Genomic DNA, 17,411 nt, shown 5'->3' on the forward strand with positions numbered 1-17,411 from the left:
GGAACGGAGGGATCGCGGACCCATTCAAGTGAATGGGTCCACGATCCCCATGCGGCTGCCCCACGGACGGTGCTCGTGCAGTGCGGATGGCAATTTGCTGTGGCTGCAGCCCTATGCTTGAAGGGTAAACTGAGAGAGGGAGCTCCCTCCCCCATTGGGCCGCTGCGCTGTGGCAGTGTTCCAATGGTTACCATGGCAACCGGACGCCTTCTCATGGTATATTCTAAGCCTGATCAGGCTTTTTGCGGTACGGTCCCCATGCGGCTGCCCCACGGACGGGCACGGGCTTTAGTGACTGACAGCTATCTCTGTATACACACTTACCCAGAGAATGCTATCCATCACTGATAACACCTCCTCTGTGTACAGCTATCAGTGACTGACAGCTATCTATGTATACACACTTATACAGAGAATGCTATCCATCACTGATAACACCTCCTCTGTGTACAGCTATCAGTGACTGACAGCTATCTATGTATACACACTTATACAGAGAATGCTATCCATCACTGATAACACCTCCCCGTGTACAGTTATCAGTGACTGACAGCTATCTCTGTATACACACTTACACAGAGAATGCTGTCAATTACTGATAACACCTCCCCTGTGTACAGCTATCAGTGACTATTATCATGATAAATATTATCATGAGGAGTAAAGGAGTGAGGAATTTGGGATACAAAACTTGGTTCAATTATTTGAGTGCCTACTCTTACTGACTTCAGTGTTAGGCTTGAATTAGACCAGCAGATGCCTAGCAGATAACGATTATAGAAGATTTTGCGACTCGCTGGGCCCCTTTCACACGGGCGAGTTTTCTGCGCAGGTGCAATGCATGAAGTGAACGCATTGCACCTGCACTGAATCCGGACCCATTCATTTCTATGGGGCTGTGCACATGAGCGGTGATTTTCACGCATCACTTGTGCGTTGCATGAAAATCGCAGCAAGCTCTATTTTGTGCGTTTTTCATGCAACGCAGGCCCCATAGAAGTGAATGAGGTTGCGTGAAAATCGCAAGCATCCGTAAGCAAGTGCAGATGCGGTGCGATTTTCACGCACGGTTGCTAGGTGACGTTCGGGATGGGGACCCGATCATTATTATTTTCCCTTATAACATTGTCATCAGGGAAAATAATAGCATTCTTAATACAGAATGCTTAGTACAAAAGGGCTGGAGGGGTTTAAAAAAAAAAAAAAAAAAAAATTTAACTCACCTTAATCTACTTGTTCGCGCAGCCGGCATCTCTTCTGTCTTCATCTGTGAGGAAAAGGACCTTTGATGACGTCACTGCTATCACATGGTCCATCACATGATCCATCACCAAAAAGATCACGTGATGGACCGAGGAACGCTAATTGTTTAGCAGGATGAAAGATCACGATTGGCAAGAAATGAGCGATTAATCGTCGTTTAATCACTCATACTTATTTGATCTTGCGAGGCTCGTTCAATTTTGTTTGCATTAACGATATTCGCTCTGTCTAATATAGGCTTTACTCACCCATATCAGCACCCTCATAGCCTTTTGGAAACAGTGGACGGTCAATCCTTGCCAGAAACCAGCTCCCCAAGATTACATTAAATAAGACTCTGACCAAACATGCACCAAAGCCAAGGATAGCTGAATAGAACATGAAGAAATAGCTGAAATTCTGAAATCCTCTCCTAGGAAGAAAATGAAGCATGAAGTAGATTATCATTAACATCTTGTAACAATGCTGGAAATTCTGGTGCCTACTTTTCCCTTTTCTCTTCTGTATGTCCATTTTCAAAAGGAAAGCCAGGTGAGAAAGGAAACCCTGTGATCTCATCGTCAAATTTCACAATACTGTACATATACTTGAGTTTCCATTTGAAAATTCTACATAAAATCTTAAGTTCCGTACCATGACATAGGCTTAGGCCAAATACACACGACCGTGTTCCGCGGCCGTGAGCGGTCCGTGGTATCCTGGCCTGGCATCCTGCTGAGAGCAGGAGCGCACAGCGTCATTGGTTGCTATGACGCCGTGCGCTTCATGCCGCCGCTGCACTAGAGTAATACACTCAATAGATCATACCAGTGTATTACTGTAGTGCAGCAGCAGCATGAAGCGCACGGCGTTATAGCAACCAGCAGGATGCCAGGTCAGGATACCACGGACCGCTCACGGCCGCGGAACACGGTCGTGTGCATTCGGCCTTACGCAGGTCATCTGATATACAGTATATTACATTTTCAGGTTACCGTAGGACATAAAGCTTTGTTTCTCTAACCGAATACCTCATATTATGTTAACTTTAGAGAAAATTTTTAATAATAATGATTTCTAAGCAGTAAGGCTCTGTTTAAACCATATTTTCTACTATAATTGTACTGACTGCTAACTCAAAATTGACAGACCTCTGAAATCAGCAGGTCTGTCATTGTACGATGCTGCCCTCAGCGACAGGTTCCCTTTAGGGGTAGAACCACATGGTCAGGTTTCTGCATGCAGTGTTAGAAGCCAAAATCAAGAGTGGATCATAAACGGAGAGAAAGTATAAAGGACAGATACTTCTCTTTTTTTTTTATTCACTTCTGGTCACTGCATGCAGAAACCAGATGGTGTGGCCGTACCCTAAAATCAATTAAAAGTGCTCCAAAAAGTCTAGGTGTAGCCTAAGTCTTAGGGCTCATGCACACAAAAAAAAATTTGGTCCGCACTCGATTTGCATTTTTTGTGCGTTGGATGCGAACCCATTTACTTTAATGGGGCCACAAACGATGCAGAAAGCACACCCGTGTGCTGTCCACATCCGTATGTCTGTTCTGCAGCCCTGCAAAAAAAATTCATGGACAAGGATAGGACAGTTCTAAAGAGGGCAGTACGTTCCATTCTGCAAAATGCGTAACACACACGGCCGATATCCGAGTTTTGCAAATTCGGAATTCGCGGGCAAGCAAAAATGGCAATGGCCATGTGCATGAGCCCTTAAACTGTTTTCTCTGAAATGTCACAGCTAGTAACCAGGGAGCATGGAAATGTTTCATGCTGGTTATATTTCGGCAGTATGAATCTCCTGACAGGTTCCCATTAAAGATTGACAACCAGGTTTTGTACTAAAATATTAGCATGTCTCAAGCATTTAGCATACACTAGGAATAAATACTGTACACATATTCATACATTCATACAGAAGCATAAACCCACCTGTTATTGATAGCCAATGGCTTGTTCTTATTGTTTGGTGAGATTTTATCTTGTAGGAAAAGGAAATGTGCTGCCAAGATCTGAGCAAGAATCACAGCTATCATGATGATTATTCCCAACCTACAACACACAACACAAACACCATTCAAGATCATCAGTAGAGATGAGTGAATTTCCGCTTATGAAATTCATTCACGCATTGTTTACTGGTAAAAGGTGAATTGCGTTATGGATTCCGTTACCACAGACCATAACGCAATTCTATGATGGAATGCATAACGGAATGCCTTTAGAGGCATTCCGTTATTCATTCTGTCATAATAGAAGTCTATGGGCTGCAAAACAGATCCATCCCATTTCCCGTATGCAGGACAGGACTCCCCTTCATAACAGACACGGGCGGATCTGTTTTGCAGCCCATAGACTTCTATTATGACGGAATGAATAACGGAATGCCTCTAAAGGCATTCCGTTATGCATTCCATCATAGAATTGCGTTATGGTCTGTGGTAACGGAATCCATAACGCAATTCACCTTTTACCACCAAACGAAGTGTGAACGAATTTCAAAACATGAAATTTGCTCATCTCTAATCATCAGTAGTGCAATATACCCTTAGGGTACAGGCCCATGGTCAGGTTTCCTGATGCAGTTTTGGAAGCCAAAATCAGGAGTGGATCACAAAAGAAGTGAAAGGATAAAGGGCAGATATGGCTTCTCCTCTTTTTTTTAATTCACTCCTGGTTTTGGCTTTCAAAACTGCATCCAGAAACCTGTGTGGTCATACCCTTAACCTCAACAGTTACTCTACATGTTAAAGGAGTTGTGTCACTTCAGCAAATGGCATTTATCATGTAGAGAAAGTTAACACAAGGCACTTACTAATGTATTGTGATTGTCCATGTTGCCTCCTTTGCTGGCTGGATATAATTCTCCATCACATTATACACTACTCATATACAGGGGTTATGACCACCCTGCAATCCAGCAGTGGTGGTCTTGCTTGCACACTATAGGAAAAAGTGCAGTCCTATGTGCGCGCTTGTGGTCCCGGCTGAAGTCGTTTCCTATAGTGTGCAAGCATGGCCACCACTGTTGAATTGTAGGGTGGTCATCAGTGATGGCCAGTTCGCATTGTTCGCCCGCGAATACATGCGGGCTGCCATCTTTTCTCACAAGTCCGGCGATGCACAGGTAAGTCCTTACCTGTGCCTGGGCGCGAGCTGGTCTGAAAACAAATGCGGTCACCGGGAGTAGGCAGCCGCCGGGGGCCTTCATCGGGCTGTTCTCCGAACTGCCTGCTCCCGCTGACCGCATTTGTTTTCAGACCGGCTCGCGCAGAGGTACAAGTAAGGACTTTTTGGGAATTGAGTCAGCACAACCTGCATATAGAGATCACTATGGCGAAATACATATACAAACTGAGAATACAAATGTGATCGCACTCTATATCCAGCATTCTGCCCTGCCTCCATGCTGGATGAGACATTGGTGTACATTTTGGCCAAAGCGTAATAAGCCACTCACCGCGTCAAGGTTGCCTCCATTTGAGTGGTCCCTAACACTTGTTCCTACCTGTTTATGGGCCATGACAGCCACATAAAATCCAGGGAATGCAGGTCAGCATGCAAGCCAAGCAGAGTGTGCTTGGCTTGCATGCTGACCTGCATTCCCTGGATTTTATGTGGCTGTCATGGCCCATAAACAGGTAGGAACAAGTGTTAGGGACCACTCAAATGGAGGCAACCTTGACGCGGTGAGTGGCTTATTACGCTTTGGCCAAAATGTACACCAATGTCTCATCCAGCATGGAGGCAGGGCAGAATGCTGGATATAGAATGCGATCACATTTGTATTCTCCACAAGTAAGGACTTACCTGTGCATCGCCGGACTTGTGATTTAAGATGGCAGCTCGCATGTGTTCACGGGCGAACAATGCGAACTGGCCATCACTGGTGGTCATAACTCTTGGATACGAACAGTGAATAATGTGATGGAAAAATGAATCCAGCCAGCAAAGGAGGCAATATGGACAATCACAATACAATCGTAAGTGCCTTGTATTAACTTTCTCTACATGATAAATGCCACTTGCTGCAGTGAGACAACCCCTTTAATGATATTAACCTACACCTGGTTTCTATTGTTTTTTTGAAAAAATGCATCAGGATCCTGAGAAACTAACAATTTAATCCAATGTATTTTTCATACCCTATATGGCACTACATACGTAGATTATTTTCTAAAAATTCATGCATTGTAGTCTCCTTTACATGAAAATGACACAAAAGTGATCAGACCAATAAAACGGTCTATGTCAGCTACATCTCCCAGGCTGGCCTAGGCTCTACTGACCTGAACGGACTGTATCAGAAATCTATGATACAGTCAGCCTCTATGTGATCGGGGGGCTAATGCTGTGTACTCATATGATCATGTTAGTACACAGAATTAGTCCCACGATCAGATATGAACGGACTGTATCATAAAACACTATGATGCAGTCAGTTCAGGTCATGGGATCCATGGTTGTCCCAGGAGATCCAGCTGACACACGATCTGTGTTTCCTGGACCGATCATGGTTGAGTACACTAGCCCTTATTTAGATAACATGATCCCGTATTTATATAACATTATCCCTTATTTATATAACACCAACATGTTCCGGAGCAGAGTACCAAACTAATTGACAAATCAAACGTCAGGTCAAATACTAGGTCTATCTATCTATCTACAAGAGCTTACAATTTATGCCCAATGGAACAACATATCTGAAGCATCACTGCCTGTTACTTTGGTAATTTTATTTTGTATATTATAATAATAGTAAATTTGTCTGTTTGGTTCCAATGTTTATTTAATGTTTTGATATATGACAAAAAATGTTATGCCTAGGAAAAGTATGAATTATATTTCCTGGTACACCATACACAACATACCAAGGTTAAATGGGTTGTCCAACCATAAAACATTTTTTTTAAAAAGGGACAGAATTACAGTGCATAGTCATAGTCACACTAAGGTCCCTTTCACACGAGCGAGTTTTCCGCACAGGTGCAATGCGGGAGGTGAACGCATTGCGCCCACACGGAATCGGGACCCATTTATTTCAATGGGGCTTTGTACATGTGCGTTGGTTTTCACGCATCACTTGTGCGTTGAGTGAAAATTGCAGCATGCTCTATATTCTGCAATTCTCACACAACGGTGGCCCCATAGAAGTGAATGGAGCTGCGTGAAAATCGCATCCGCAAGCAAGTGCGGATGCGATGCATTTTTCACGGATTGTTGCTAAGAGATGTTGTTTGTATACCTTCAGTTTTTTATCACGCGTGTGCAAAATGCATTAAATCGCATTGCACCCGCGCGATAAAAACTGAACGCGATCGCAGACAAAACTGAATGAAATCGTGCATTTTTCACTGAACGCATTCGCAACGCATCCGGACCTAATCCGCACACGCTCGTCTGCAAGGGGCCTAAGGGTACCTGCACACAGTGCATGTTTGTGTGCAGAAAATCTGCAAGAAATCTGCACCAGAACCACACAAATATCCACACTATTTATTGCGTTTTTGGTGCAGAATTTGAATTCTATGGGGAAAACCACTCTACAGAACAATTGACATGCTGTGGATTGTAAAATCTGCAAAGCAGATCAATTTCCACACCTAGGAAAAAAGCTAAGTGTACATGAGATTTGTCAATTCTCATTCACTTTGCTGTCACTGGATAACACAGCGTTTTTTTCCAAGCATGAAATCCGCGCAGAAAAATCATGCATAATCTGCACCTTGTGCAGCCACCCTTATACATCCTGCCAGAGACAGGATGCATTAGCGGCTAGGACACAGCAGGCCTGGGGCCCTTAAAAAGGCCCCCAAGCTGCCATGCCAAGTACTCTGCATCCCATTGCAATCGTGAGGTGCCAATAGGAGGACAGAGGGAGCGCCCTCCCCAGGGCCGGCTCCAGGTTCATGTGGGCCCTTGGGCGATAAATCCCAGTGGGCCCCCATGAGGCATTTTTTTACATTGACATGTCCCCCTGTGGCTCCTACACGGTATAATGACCCCCAGTGGCCCCTATACAGTATAATGACTACTAGTGGCCCTTCACACAGTATAATGAACCCCCAATTCCCCCCCCCCACTGTATAATGACCACCTGTGGCCCTGCATTCAGAATAATAACCCCCAGTCGCCCCCATTTAGAATAATGACCCCCAGTAGCCCCCACACTGGGGGAATACTGTATGGAGGGGGCTCTGGGGGTATTTATACTGAATGGAGGGTCATTGGTGATCATTACTAAATGGGGGACACTGGGGGTCATTATACTATGTAAAGGGCCCTCACAGTATAATGACCCCACAGTGGCCCTCCATTCAGAATAATGACCCCCAGTCGCCCCCACACTGGGGGTTATACTGTATGGAGGGGGCACGAGGGGTTATTATATTTAATGGGGGCTCTGGTGGTCATTATGCTAAATGGAGGGTCAATGGGGATCATTATACTAAATGGGGGGCACTGGGAGTCATTATACTGTGTAAGGGACCCTCACAGTGTGATGAATGACCCCCCAGTGGCCCCCTCACATACCTATCATTGCAGGGGAGCTGGTGGTCCTGTCATTCACTAACCGCAGCTCCCAGCTCCCCACATGAACCTAGAGCCGGCCCTGAATGACCCCCAGTAGCCCCCACACGGGGGGAATACTGTATGGAGGGGGCTCTGGGGGTCATTATACTGAATGGAGGGTCATTGGTGATCATTATACTAAATGGGGGACACTGGGGGTCATTATACTATGTAAAGGGCCCTCACAGTATAATGACCCCACAGTGACCCTCCATTCAGAATAATGACCCCCAGTCGCCCCCACACTGGGGGTTATACTGTATGGAGGGGGCACGAGGGGTTATTATATTTAATGGGGGATCTGGTGGTCATTATGCTAAATGGAGGGTCAATGGGGATCATTATACTAAATGGGGGGCACTGGGAGTCATTATACTGTGTAAGGGACCCTCACAGTGTGATGAATGACCCCCCAGTGGCCCCCTCACATACCTATCATTGCAGGGGAGCTGGTGGTCCTGTCATTCACTAACCGCAGCTCCCTGCGCTCCTTCTCTCCTCCGGCCCGCTGCAGCAGTGAGCCAGGCCTGGAGGAGAGAAGGAGATGTGCAGTGATGGAGCTAGAACTGACTGGGCCCCACAGCGAAATTTAGTACGCCCCCCTCCCCCCCAATGTGTGTTCACATTACGTTTTTCCTATCGGTTTGATGTATACACATGTGCAGCACTCCACGTTTTTGTATCCTGCAGAGTCAAGTAAAAAATGCATACGTTAACGTATATGTTTTTTTACCATGGAACTGTATGGTGAACGGACGCCACTGTACGGCATCAGTCTGAGGCATCTGTCAATGCATACATTTTCAGTATGCATTAAATGGATGGCAAAAATGTGATGTGAACCCAGCCCTAGTGTCAGAATAAGCACCAGTACACAGCGGAGCAGTATGGAGGAGAGGGGAGGACGCCATGTACTGACAGAGCGCTACCTGGTCCTGGTGGTCAGGGATGAGGACTGTGCTTCCCAAGGATCATTTTCTACTGGAAAATACAGGGCACAGTATAATACACTAGAATCTATATAATATAAAGATATTAGCCCCACCCCCCGAATAATCATACGATTAGGGGGTCATTTATTATATAGAAATACGTCTATATTAGGCGTATTTCTGACACAGATGTGGCGCAAAGGTCCTTAACACCGCAATCTGTATCTTTTCCCGCTCATGCCAGGTCTAAAAAAAGTGGTGTGGGCAGAAAGGGATACAGTTATGGCCATCCAGTTATTGGATACCACCGCCATATAGTGATAACACCGCCATATAGTGATAACACCGCCATATAGTGATAACACCGCCATATAGTGATAACACCGCCATACAAGGATAAAACCACCATACAGTGACCGGATAAAAGGGTATAAGAGGGCACAGTACAGGGAATGACTATGGGCACTGCACAGAGTGTGGTAAGAGGGCACAATGCAGGGTATAAAGGGGCACAGTACGGGGTGGGGGGCACAGTCACATGACCCTGTGATGTTAGAAGGTCCTTATGGTGAATGCGGTTCAGATGCCACCATAATGAGAGGCAGAGGAGTGAGACAGGGGCCCGGGGCCCTGGATGGACAGGAGGGGTGGACACAGCAAGTAGGTTGAAGGGGCTCTGAGGGGGATTCATACAAGTAGTGGCAGGAGGTCTGTGCAGGGCAGCAATAGGAGATAGGAGGGTGGGACAGGAGCTCTGGATACATGAGGGAGGAAAGGAGACAGCAGGGGCTCCATAAGGGTGATATAGGACAGGATATGGGGGGGGGGCAGGTGTCATGGAGGCAATCTGCTTAATAAAACAGTAACACAACTAAATAGAATGAAGCAGCAGTGTCCCCCCCTTTCCTTCTGTCCCACAGAGAAGAGACAGTCACAGTGCAGACTCACAGACTGTGTTCACACTTCTCTGCTCCAGCTCCAGCCCTGCGGTCTCTCTCCAGTCTCCTCAGGCAGCCTGTGTCCTGTGTAGAGGGGGCGTGTCCTGTGTAGAGGGGGCGTGTCCTGAGTCCCTGCAGCTCAGGGGGCCCACCAGAGGGGTACTGCGTATGTGAAAGGACAGCAGTGAGAGCTCCCATCTGTATTGATGGAAGTGCTCATAGCAGCTCAGTGGGCCCCCCCAGGAGCATTGGGCCCCGGCACTTGCCCGGGGATGCCGGGTTATGACGCCGGCCCTGGCCCTCCCTCTAACTGCTCAGATGCTGTGGACAATATTGACCATTGCCAGCATCTGAGCATCGGGTCCTGGCAGTGAGAGCGGGTGCCTACTGTATAATTCCACAAAACTGATCTCTGATATGATAAATGTCCCCCATACTGCCCTACAACAAAATTTCTGCTTCCCAGGTATCTTGCTAATGCAAGATGACCAGCTTGTCACATGATGAATTCAAAATGAATATTGATAAAAATAAATATACTCAGCTACTATTTTACTTCTCTGTTTCCCCAATATTAGGGCCAGTGGAAAAAAATCCACAAAACTCATAGGATTCTTACACTGTATAACCGAAGATCTGAAAAACCAGCATTCCTTTGCCCTCTTTGATTGGGATGACAAACCAGAATGTTATAATCAGACTTTTCAAGAAGAACATGATGTGCAGTAGAAAGTATCCTAGGAAACATAGAAAAGACAGCGGGAGATGGTGACACGTTCCACATTGTGTCCATGGGATTCAAATAGTTATCTATACTGGATCCCCCAAGATTAAATCATAAGGCTAAGTGCATGTATATTTTATATCATTATGCCAGAACTAGAACAGTTACCGTATTTTTCGCTCTCTAAGACGCATCGGCCCATAAGACGTACCTAGGTGTTAGAGGAGAACAATAAGAAAAAAATATTTTTCATTACACCTCAGGTCAGACCCCCAATGTCAATCAGACCTCAGCTGACAGCCCCAATCAGATCCCCAATGTTAATAAGACCTCAGATCAGACCCCCAATCAGACGTCAGCTCAGACCCCAATGTAAATGACCCCGAATCAGACCTCAGATAAGAGCCCCATGCCTTTCATCAGCCCCCATATCAGCCCCTATGCCTCTCATCACCCCCCATGCCTCTCATTAGCCCCCATATCAGCCCCCATTATCAGCCTTATGCCTCTTATCAGCCCCATTATCAGCCTTATGCCTCTCATCACCCCCCATGCCTCTCATTAGCCCCCATATCAGCCCCCATTATCATCCCTTAAGCCTCTCATTAGTCCCCATATCAGTCCTTATGCCCCCATTATCAGCCATTATGCCTCTCATCACCCCCATTGCAGCCCCCCATATCAGATCAGCCCCAAGCAGCCTCATGTTTCATAAAATAAAACACTTGCCTCTCCTGCTCCTGGACGCTGCCGCTCCTCACCGCCCGCCATCTTCTTCCTCCTGCTGTTGGCTGTGCTGTGAACTGGCAGCCACTGCACAGTCGAGGACCGGGAAGCGGTGAGTACAGGGCCTTCACCGCTTCCTGGTCCTTTTGGGGGGGGGGGGAAATGCGTCTTATGGGGTGAAAAATACGGTAAATAACCTATGTTCTAATATACTATAGAACAGGGATCAGCAACCTCCGGCACTCCAGCTGTTGTGAAACTACAATTCCCAACATGCTCCATTCATTTGTATGAGAGTTCTTAGAAGAGCAGAGCAAGTATGCATGCATACACAACAGCTGGAGTGTCGGAGGTTGCCTACCCCTGCTATAGAAAATAAAACAATTAAAACCAGTTATATGTTTTTTCTCAATGACTGAGGTCGATGAGTAGGACTCATTAAAGAGGTTGTGCAGTGCTACAACATTGATGACCTATCTTCAGGATAGATCGTCAATAGGGATGAGTGAATCGGCTTTGTTGTAATACTTTACGAAGTTCCCGCTCTGTAACAGCATTAGAATGCATTGGCTCCGATGAGCCAAAGCTACTTTGGGAATTATTACTGTAAAAAACCTTGGTACCGAACTCTGGTTCGGTACCAAGGTTTTTTTACAGTATAAATTAATTCCCGAAGTTATTACACAAAGTCTCGCGCGACTTCACAAATTAATAACTTCGGGTCCATTGGAGCCAATACATTCTAATACTGTACAGTATAACAACGAAGTTTATTGCGAATCAACGCTCATCCCTAGTCAGCAATATCAGATCTATGGGGGTCCAACTCCCAGGACCCAAGCAGATCAGCTGTTTGAAGAGGTGATGGCAGTCATGCTAGTGCTGCTTTCCCTTCTCATTTGTAGAAGCAGCGCAGTGTAATTACAACTGCTCGTCCCATTCAAATGAATGGATTGCAATTACACTGCAAGGGAGACGGTGCACAGGTAATTTTTAGGAGGAAGTAGCACTCACACACGAGTGCTGCTACATTTAAACAGCTGATCGGTGCCTGGAGCCAGACCCCCCCCCCCCCCTTCCGATATGATATTGATGTCCTATCCTGAGGACAGGTGATCAATATTGTAGCGCTACACAACCCCTTGAAATCTTTCTGTGCAGTAGGTGCTTTTATGTATATTCCCGAATCACAAAATGCTTCATATACATTAATGTAATAGAACATAGAAGACATTTTTTTACCTACCCCACAGCAAATATGCAATCTGATTTCCAGTATATCGGATACTGGCTGCCTGAAATGCAAGCAATAATAAATAAGTGGCAGAAACACATTTTCTGTATGTATTTTACATATATATATTACTAATCCAGGAATTCCTTGCAAGCTACCCAGATTATTTTTACATGTAAGTGTACATCTACACGTGATGGAAATACTGTGGATTTTCTGCAATGAAAATGTCCACAACATGAATCCACACATGACATGCGGTGCGGATTTGAAATCTGCAGCATGTCTATTTGTGTTACTGATTTCCCATTTTTATCAATGCAGACAGCAGTGGCGTAACTAGAACTGACGGGGCCCCACAGCAAATTTTTGAACGCCCCCCATCCATTTCCCCAAGCCTCCCCCTTCTCCCGTGCAACCCTTACTCCTGCGGCTAGTCAATATCATGCTCTCAGACAAGGCCCAGCCGCTCCGTCCGTTTCCTACATGTATAAACTATGTCATTTCACTGTATAAAATGTACTGTATGATACTGTTGAGGGCGCCCTGACAGTAAAATCTTTCAGTCCTCCTCTCAGAGGCGCCCCTTCTGAGTTCGAGCCTCGTAGCAGCCCCTTCCACTATAGCTACGCCCGTGGCCGATGTGGAAATCCCCAGCAAGTACACAGCCAGGTCATCAGACATACTCAGGTATGCCCATTCGTATCCAACAGAGGTTTACTTTTATAAATTTCAGTTATAGCCAGTAAAGGCTGTGTTCACATCTGCGTTAGAGGCTGCAGACAGACACCATGACAGAAACTCAATCCCATTACAGTCTTTGTCCATCATGTGACAGATCCGGCACTGGCGTCATTTTGATTGTACTGATCTTATGATGGAGCAGATTAATGGAACTGATTAGCACAGACCTGAGCAGAGGATCATTGAACTTTTTCTCAAAAGTGATCATTTTTGCTTGCAGAACTGCATCCTAAAACCTGGTGATGTATATGGTGGTGAGCCCTGAGGAAGCTATGGAGGGGCAATACGCAAGGGGACTCTGCACTCTTCCCCATCATATTTTAGTGGTAATTTGCCATATTTATTACTGTGGTATATTTTTTAGTTTATTTGAGATTTGCATTATTAGGGAATAAATTGTTTACTACTCATTCTTAAATTTTTTGCTCACTAACCTGCATTTTAGCATTTTCTGTTGGTATTTTTTTTTTGGGGGGGGGGGGGAGCATGAAGAGTTAGGGTAGTTCCCTATACTAGTCCCCTTGTTACATGTATCTATTAGTGTTGGACGCGAATATTCGAATCGCAAATATCGGCACTTCGAGAATTCGCAAATATTTAGACTATAGTGATATATATTCGTATTTTCGAATATTCTAGATTTTTTTTTCATCTGAACCCATGATCCCTCCCTGCTTCTTGCTTGTGGGCCAATGAGAAGGCTGCAATGTCTTTGTCTGAGCTTAGCAACAGATGCGGCGATACCTAATATGTATACTTTTTTATATACTTAAAGTATAACTGTCGTATATATATTTTTTGGAGTATTAGATTGTGGTGATTAGTAATATCACCTTGGTGGCCCTATTTCAACTTTTACTATGTATTCAATAACCCCTTAATTCCACATTTTTGTTCCCTTTACTGCCTACTTTTACCTGTGCTTAAAATAGGGTTGCTAGGCATGGTCTGTCCTCTGAAGGATGGAGGACGCAGAAGCAGGCTGCGTGCAAGGTCAGATTACTGACAGCCAGGGACTGTAAGTAAATGATTAAAGCCAGGTCCTCCCCAGCAGCTGATAACAGTGCCTGGGCTGTGTGCACTTCTCCCTGTCCCTGCGTTTGGCAGACGCTCCCTCACTCAGCAGAGCTGGAGCAGCGCAGACCAGGGAAGGGAGATCTGCCATCTGCTCAGTGTATAAATGAAAGCAACATGTGGTAAGATGACCCCTTTGTGCTGCAGGAGATTAACCCTTTAGGGGGAGGGCTCTGGTTACTGACACTTTTGGGGGGCTATTGTTACTGGCTAGTGAGGGCAGGCGGGATTAGCCTCAGGGTGAGGGCAGTGGCGGCCATCTTAACTGAATAGTGAAATTGCAGTTTTATGCAGACTGGTTGCTAAGGGCTGAATCTTATTAAATATGGGGTAAGTCAGTCTAATAGTAACTGATTCTGGAATATCATGTTATTACTAACTACATATATGAAAATTGAAATTGGGGTCTAAATGTGACAGTTATCCTTGAAGTTTTACACAATAACAGCATTTTTTTAAACCCAAAAAAATCATGTTTTAGTGTCTCCATAGTCTGAGAGCTATAGTTTTTTTTATTTTTGGGCGATTGCCTTAGTTAGGGTATCATTTTTTGTGGGATGAGGTGACGATTAGATTGGTACTATTTTGGGGGGCATACCCCTTTTTGATCACTTGGTGTTGCACTTTAAGTGATGTAAGGTGACAAAAAAAAGGTTTTTTTAGCACCGTTTTTATTTTTTACGGTGTTCATTTGAGTTGTTAGATCATGTGATCTTTTTATAGAGCCGGTTGGTACAGACGCGGCGATAACTAATTTGTCTTTTGGGAAAAGGACGCTTTTTTTTTTTACTTGAAACTTTTTTTGTAAAACTTTTATTTTTTTAACTTTTTTTCACACTTTATTTTTTGTACCACTCTGGGACTTTAACTTTTGGGGATCTGATCCCATTTACAATGCATCACAATACTTCTGTATTGTGATGCATTGGCTGTAAGTGTATTACAGACTGCAATACACTTACAGCCTGTTTGCCTGTGAGATCCAGGGGGCTGGATCTCACAGGCTCTCCAGGAAGGCATCGGGCTGTCTTCCCTGCCATCAGGTCACAGCAGCACGGGGACCCGATGGAAGCTCAGATCCCTGCACAGACATCGCACGTGCCGCGGTCAGCACTGACTGCGGTACATCAAGGGTTAATGCACCGGCATTGATAATTTCACCGATGTCGGTGCATGCAGCAGGGGTCCGGCTATCAATGACTGCCGGACTCCTGCCGCAGATCGGGCGGGCACATCTCCTGCACCCACCCGATCACAGCGCCGTACATGTACGGCGCTGGTCCTTAAGTCACAGACATCTGCGCCGTACATTTACGGCGCGGGTCCTCTACGAGTTAATTTCTTCATATGTGGGCTGAATAAACAAGCTGTAGCTAGGTGTGCTTGTGCACACATTGAAACAATACTGCTCCAGAAGAACTCTTTCAGTGAAAATTACAATAGTTTTGAGTCCCTTATCTCTACTTTAGGACTCATGCACACGACCGTATGTATTTTGCGGTCCACAAAACACTGATCCGCAAAAAATACAGATGACGTCCATGTGATATCCATATTGCATCTGTTTTTTTTTTTTTGTGGATCAATTGTAACAATGCCTATGCTTGTCCACAAAACGGACAAAAATAGGACAAATAGGACATGATCTATCTTTTTTTTCGGAAGGGCCATGTGGACATACGGAAACGGAATGCATAAGGAGTCATTTCCATTTTTTTGCTGCATAGTGAATGGCCGCCAAAAAAAAACGGAACGGACACATGAGCCCTTAGGAGGATTCGAAAACATTCACATGACATACACGGACTACCGACATTGTAGAGGGTCATAGCATTACCAGGACTACAGCAGGGCGATCCACACTCGAAATATCTGAGACACCTTTATAAAGTTTCTTCATTTCTTTTCTAAAACAAAAATGAAAATGTCAGGAGGGATTTTCCTGAATGACCACAAAACAATATTATACAGCACATATCCAGGGACAATAACATTTCTACTTGTGGACACCGCCAAGTTAGCCTAGGGAGTCTTATAGGCCAAGCAATGCTATCTGGGAAAAAGGAAAGACTTAGGCCCCTTGCAGACGAGCGTGTCCGGATTAGGTCCGTATGCGTCCCGGTGCATTGCGGCAAACCCGCGCGAGTAGGAACGCAATTGCAGTCAGTTTTGACTGCGATTGCGTTCCGATGTTCAGTTTTTATCGCGCGGGTGCAATGTGTTTTGCACGCGCGTGATAAAAAACTGACTGTGGTACCCAGACCCGAACTTCTTCACAGAAGTTCAGGTTTGGGTTAGTTGTAGTGTAGATTGGATTATTTCCCCTTATAACATGGTTATAAGGGAAAATAATCGCATTCTGAATACAGAATGCATAGTACAATAGGGCTGGAGGGGTTAAAAATTTTTTTTTTTAACTCTCCTTAATCCACTTGTTCGCGCAGCCGGCATCTCTTCTGTCTTGTTCTGTGAGGAATAGGACCTTTGATGATGTCACTACGCTCATCACATGGTCCGTCACATGACCCATCACTATGTGACGGACCATGTGATGAACACAGTGACGTCATCAAAGGTCCTATTGCTCACAGATGAAGACAGAAGAGATGCCGGCTGCGCGAACAAGTGGATTAAGGTGAGTTAAATTCTTTTTTATTTTTTAACCCCTCCAGCCCTATTTTACTTAGCATTCTATATTCAGAATGCTATTATTTTCCCTTATAACCATGTTATAAGGGAAAATAATAATGATCAGTTCTCCATCCCGATCGTCACCTAGCAACCGTGCGTGAAAATCGCACTGCATCCGCACTTGCTTGCGGATGCTTGCGATTTTCACGCAACCCCATTAATTTCTATGGGGCCTGCGTTACGTGAAAAACGCACAAAGAGGAGCATGCTGCGATATTTACTCAACGCACAAGTGATGCGTGAAAATCGCCGCTCGTGTGCACAGCCCCATAGAAATGAATGGGTCAGGATTCAGTGCGGGTGCAATGTGTTCACCTCACGCATTGCACCCGCGCGGAAAACTCGCCCGTGTGAAAGGGTGCCTTAAGGGTAGCCATCCAACAGGAGGCACCAGGGAGCCAAATTTTGTTCTGCTGGATAATATCTTTCTCCCAGGAAGCATTGCCTGGCTTATAAGACTCCCTACGCCAACTTGGTGGTCATTGCAAAGAGAAATTTTATTCTCCAAGACCCACGTCAAA

The 17,411-nt window shown here is 45.2% G+C and overlaps 1 protein-coding gene across 1 annotated transcript in view; it reads right to left on the reverse strand.

Annotated features, from left to right (window-relative positions):
- Positions 1–17,411, reverse strand: part of LOC120986160 (stimulated by retinoic acid gene 6 protein-like) — an 87,796-nt gene that overhangs the window by 8,505 nt on the left and 61,880 nt on the right. Inside the window, exons 12-16 of the mRNA XM_040414552.1 lie at positions 16,037–16,106; positions 12,394–12,442; positions 10,317–10,434; positions 3,184–3,303; positions 1,512–1,675 (exon numbers count right to left, since the gene is read on the reverse strand). Of these exons, the coding sequence (XP_040270486.1) occupies positions 1,512–1,675; positions 3,184–3,303; positions 10,317–10,434; positions 12,394–12,442; positions 16,037–16,106 (521 nt within the window). The remainder of the gene's footprint in view (positions 1–1,511; positions 1,676–3,183; positions 3,304–10,316; positions 10,435–12,393; positions 12,443–16,036; positions 16,107–17,411) is intronic.

The sequence above is a fragment of the Bufo bufo genome, chromosome 1 (assembly GCF_905171765.1).
Source record: "Bufo bufo chromosome 1, aBufBuf1.1, whole genome shotgun sequence".
Classification (NCBI taxonomy): domain Eukaryota; kingdom Metazoa; phylum Chordata; class Amphibia; order Anura; family Bufonidae; genus Bufo; species Bufo bufo.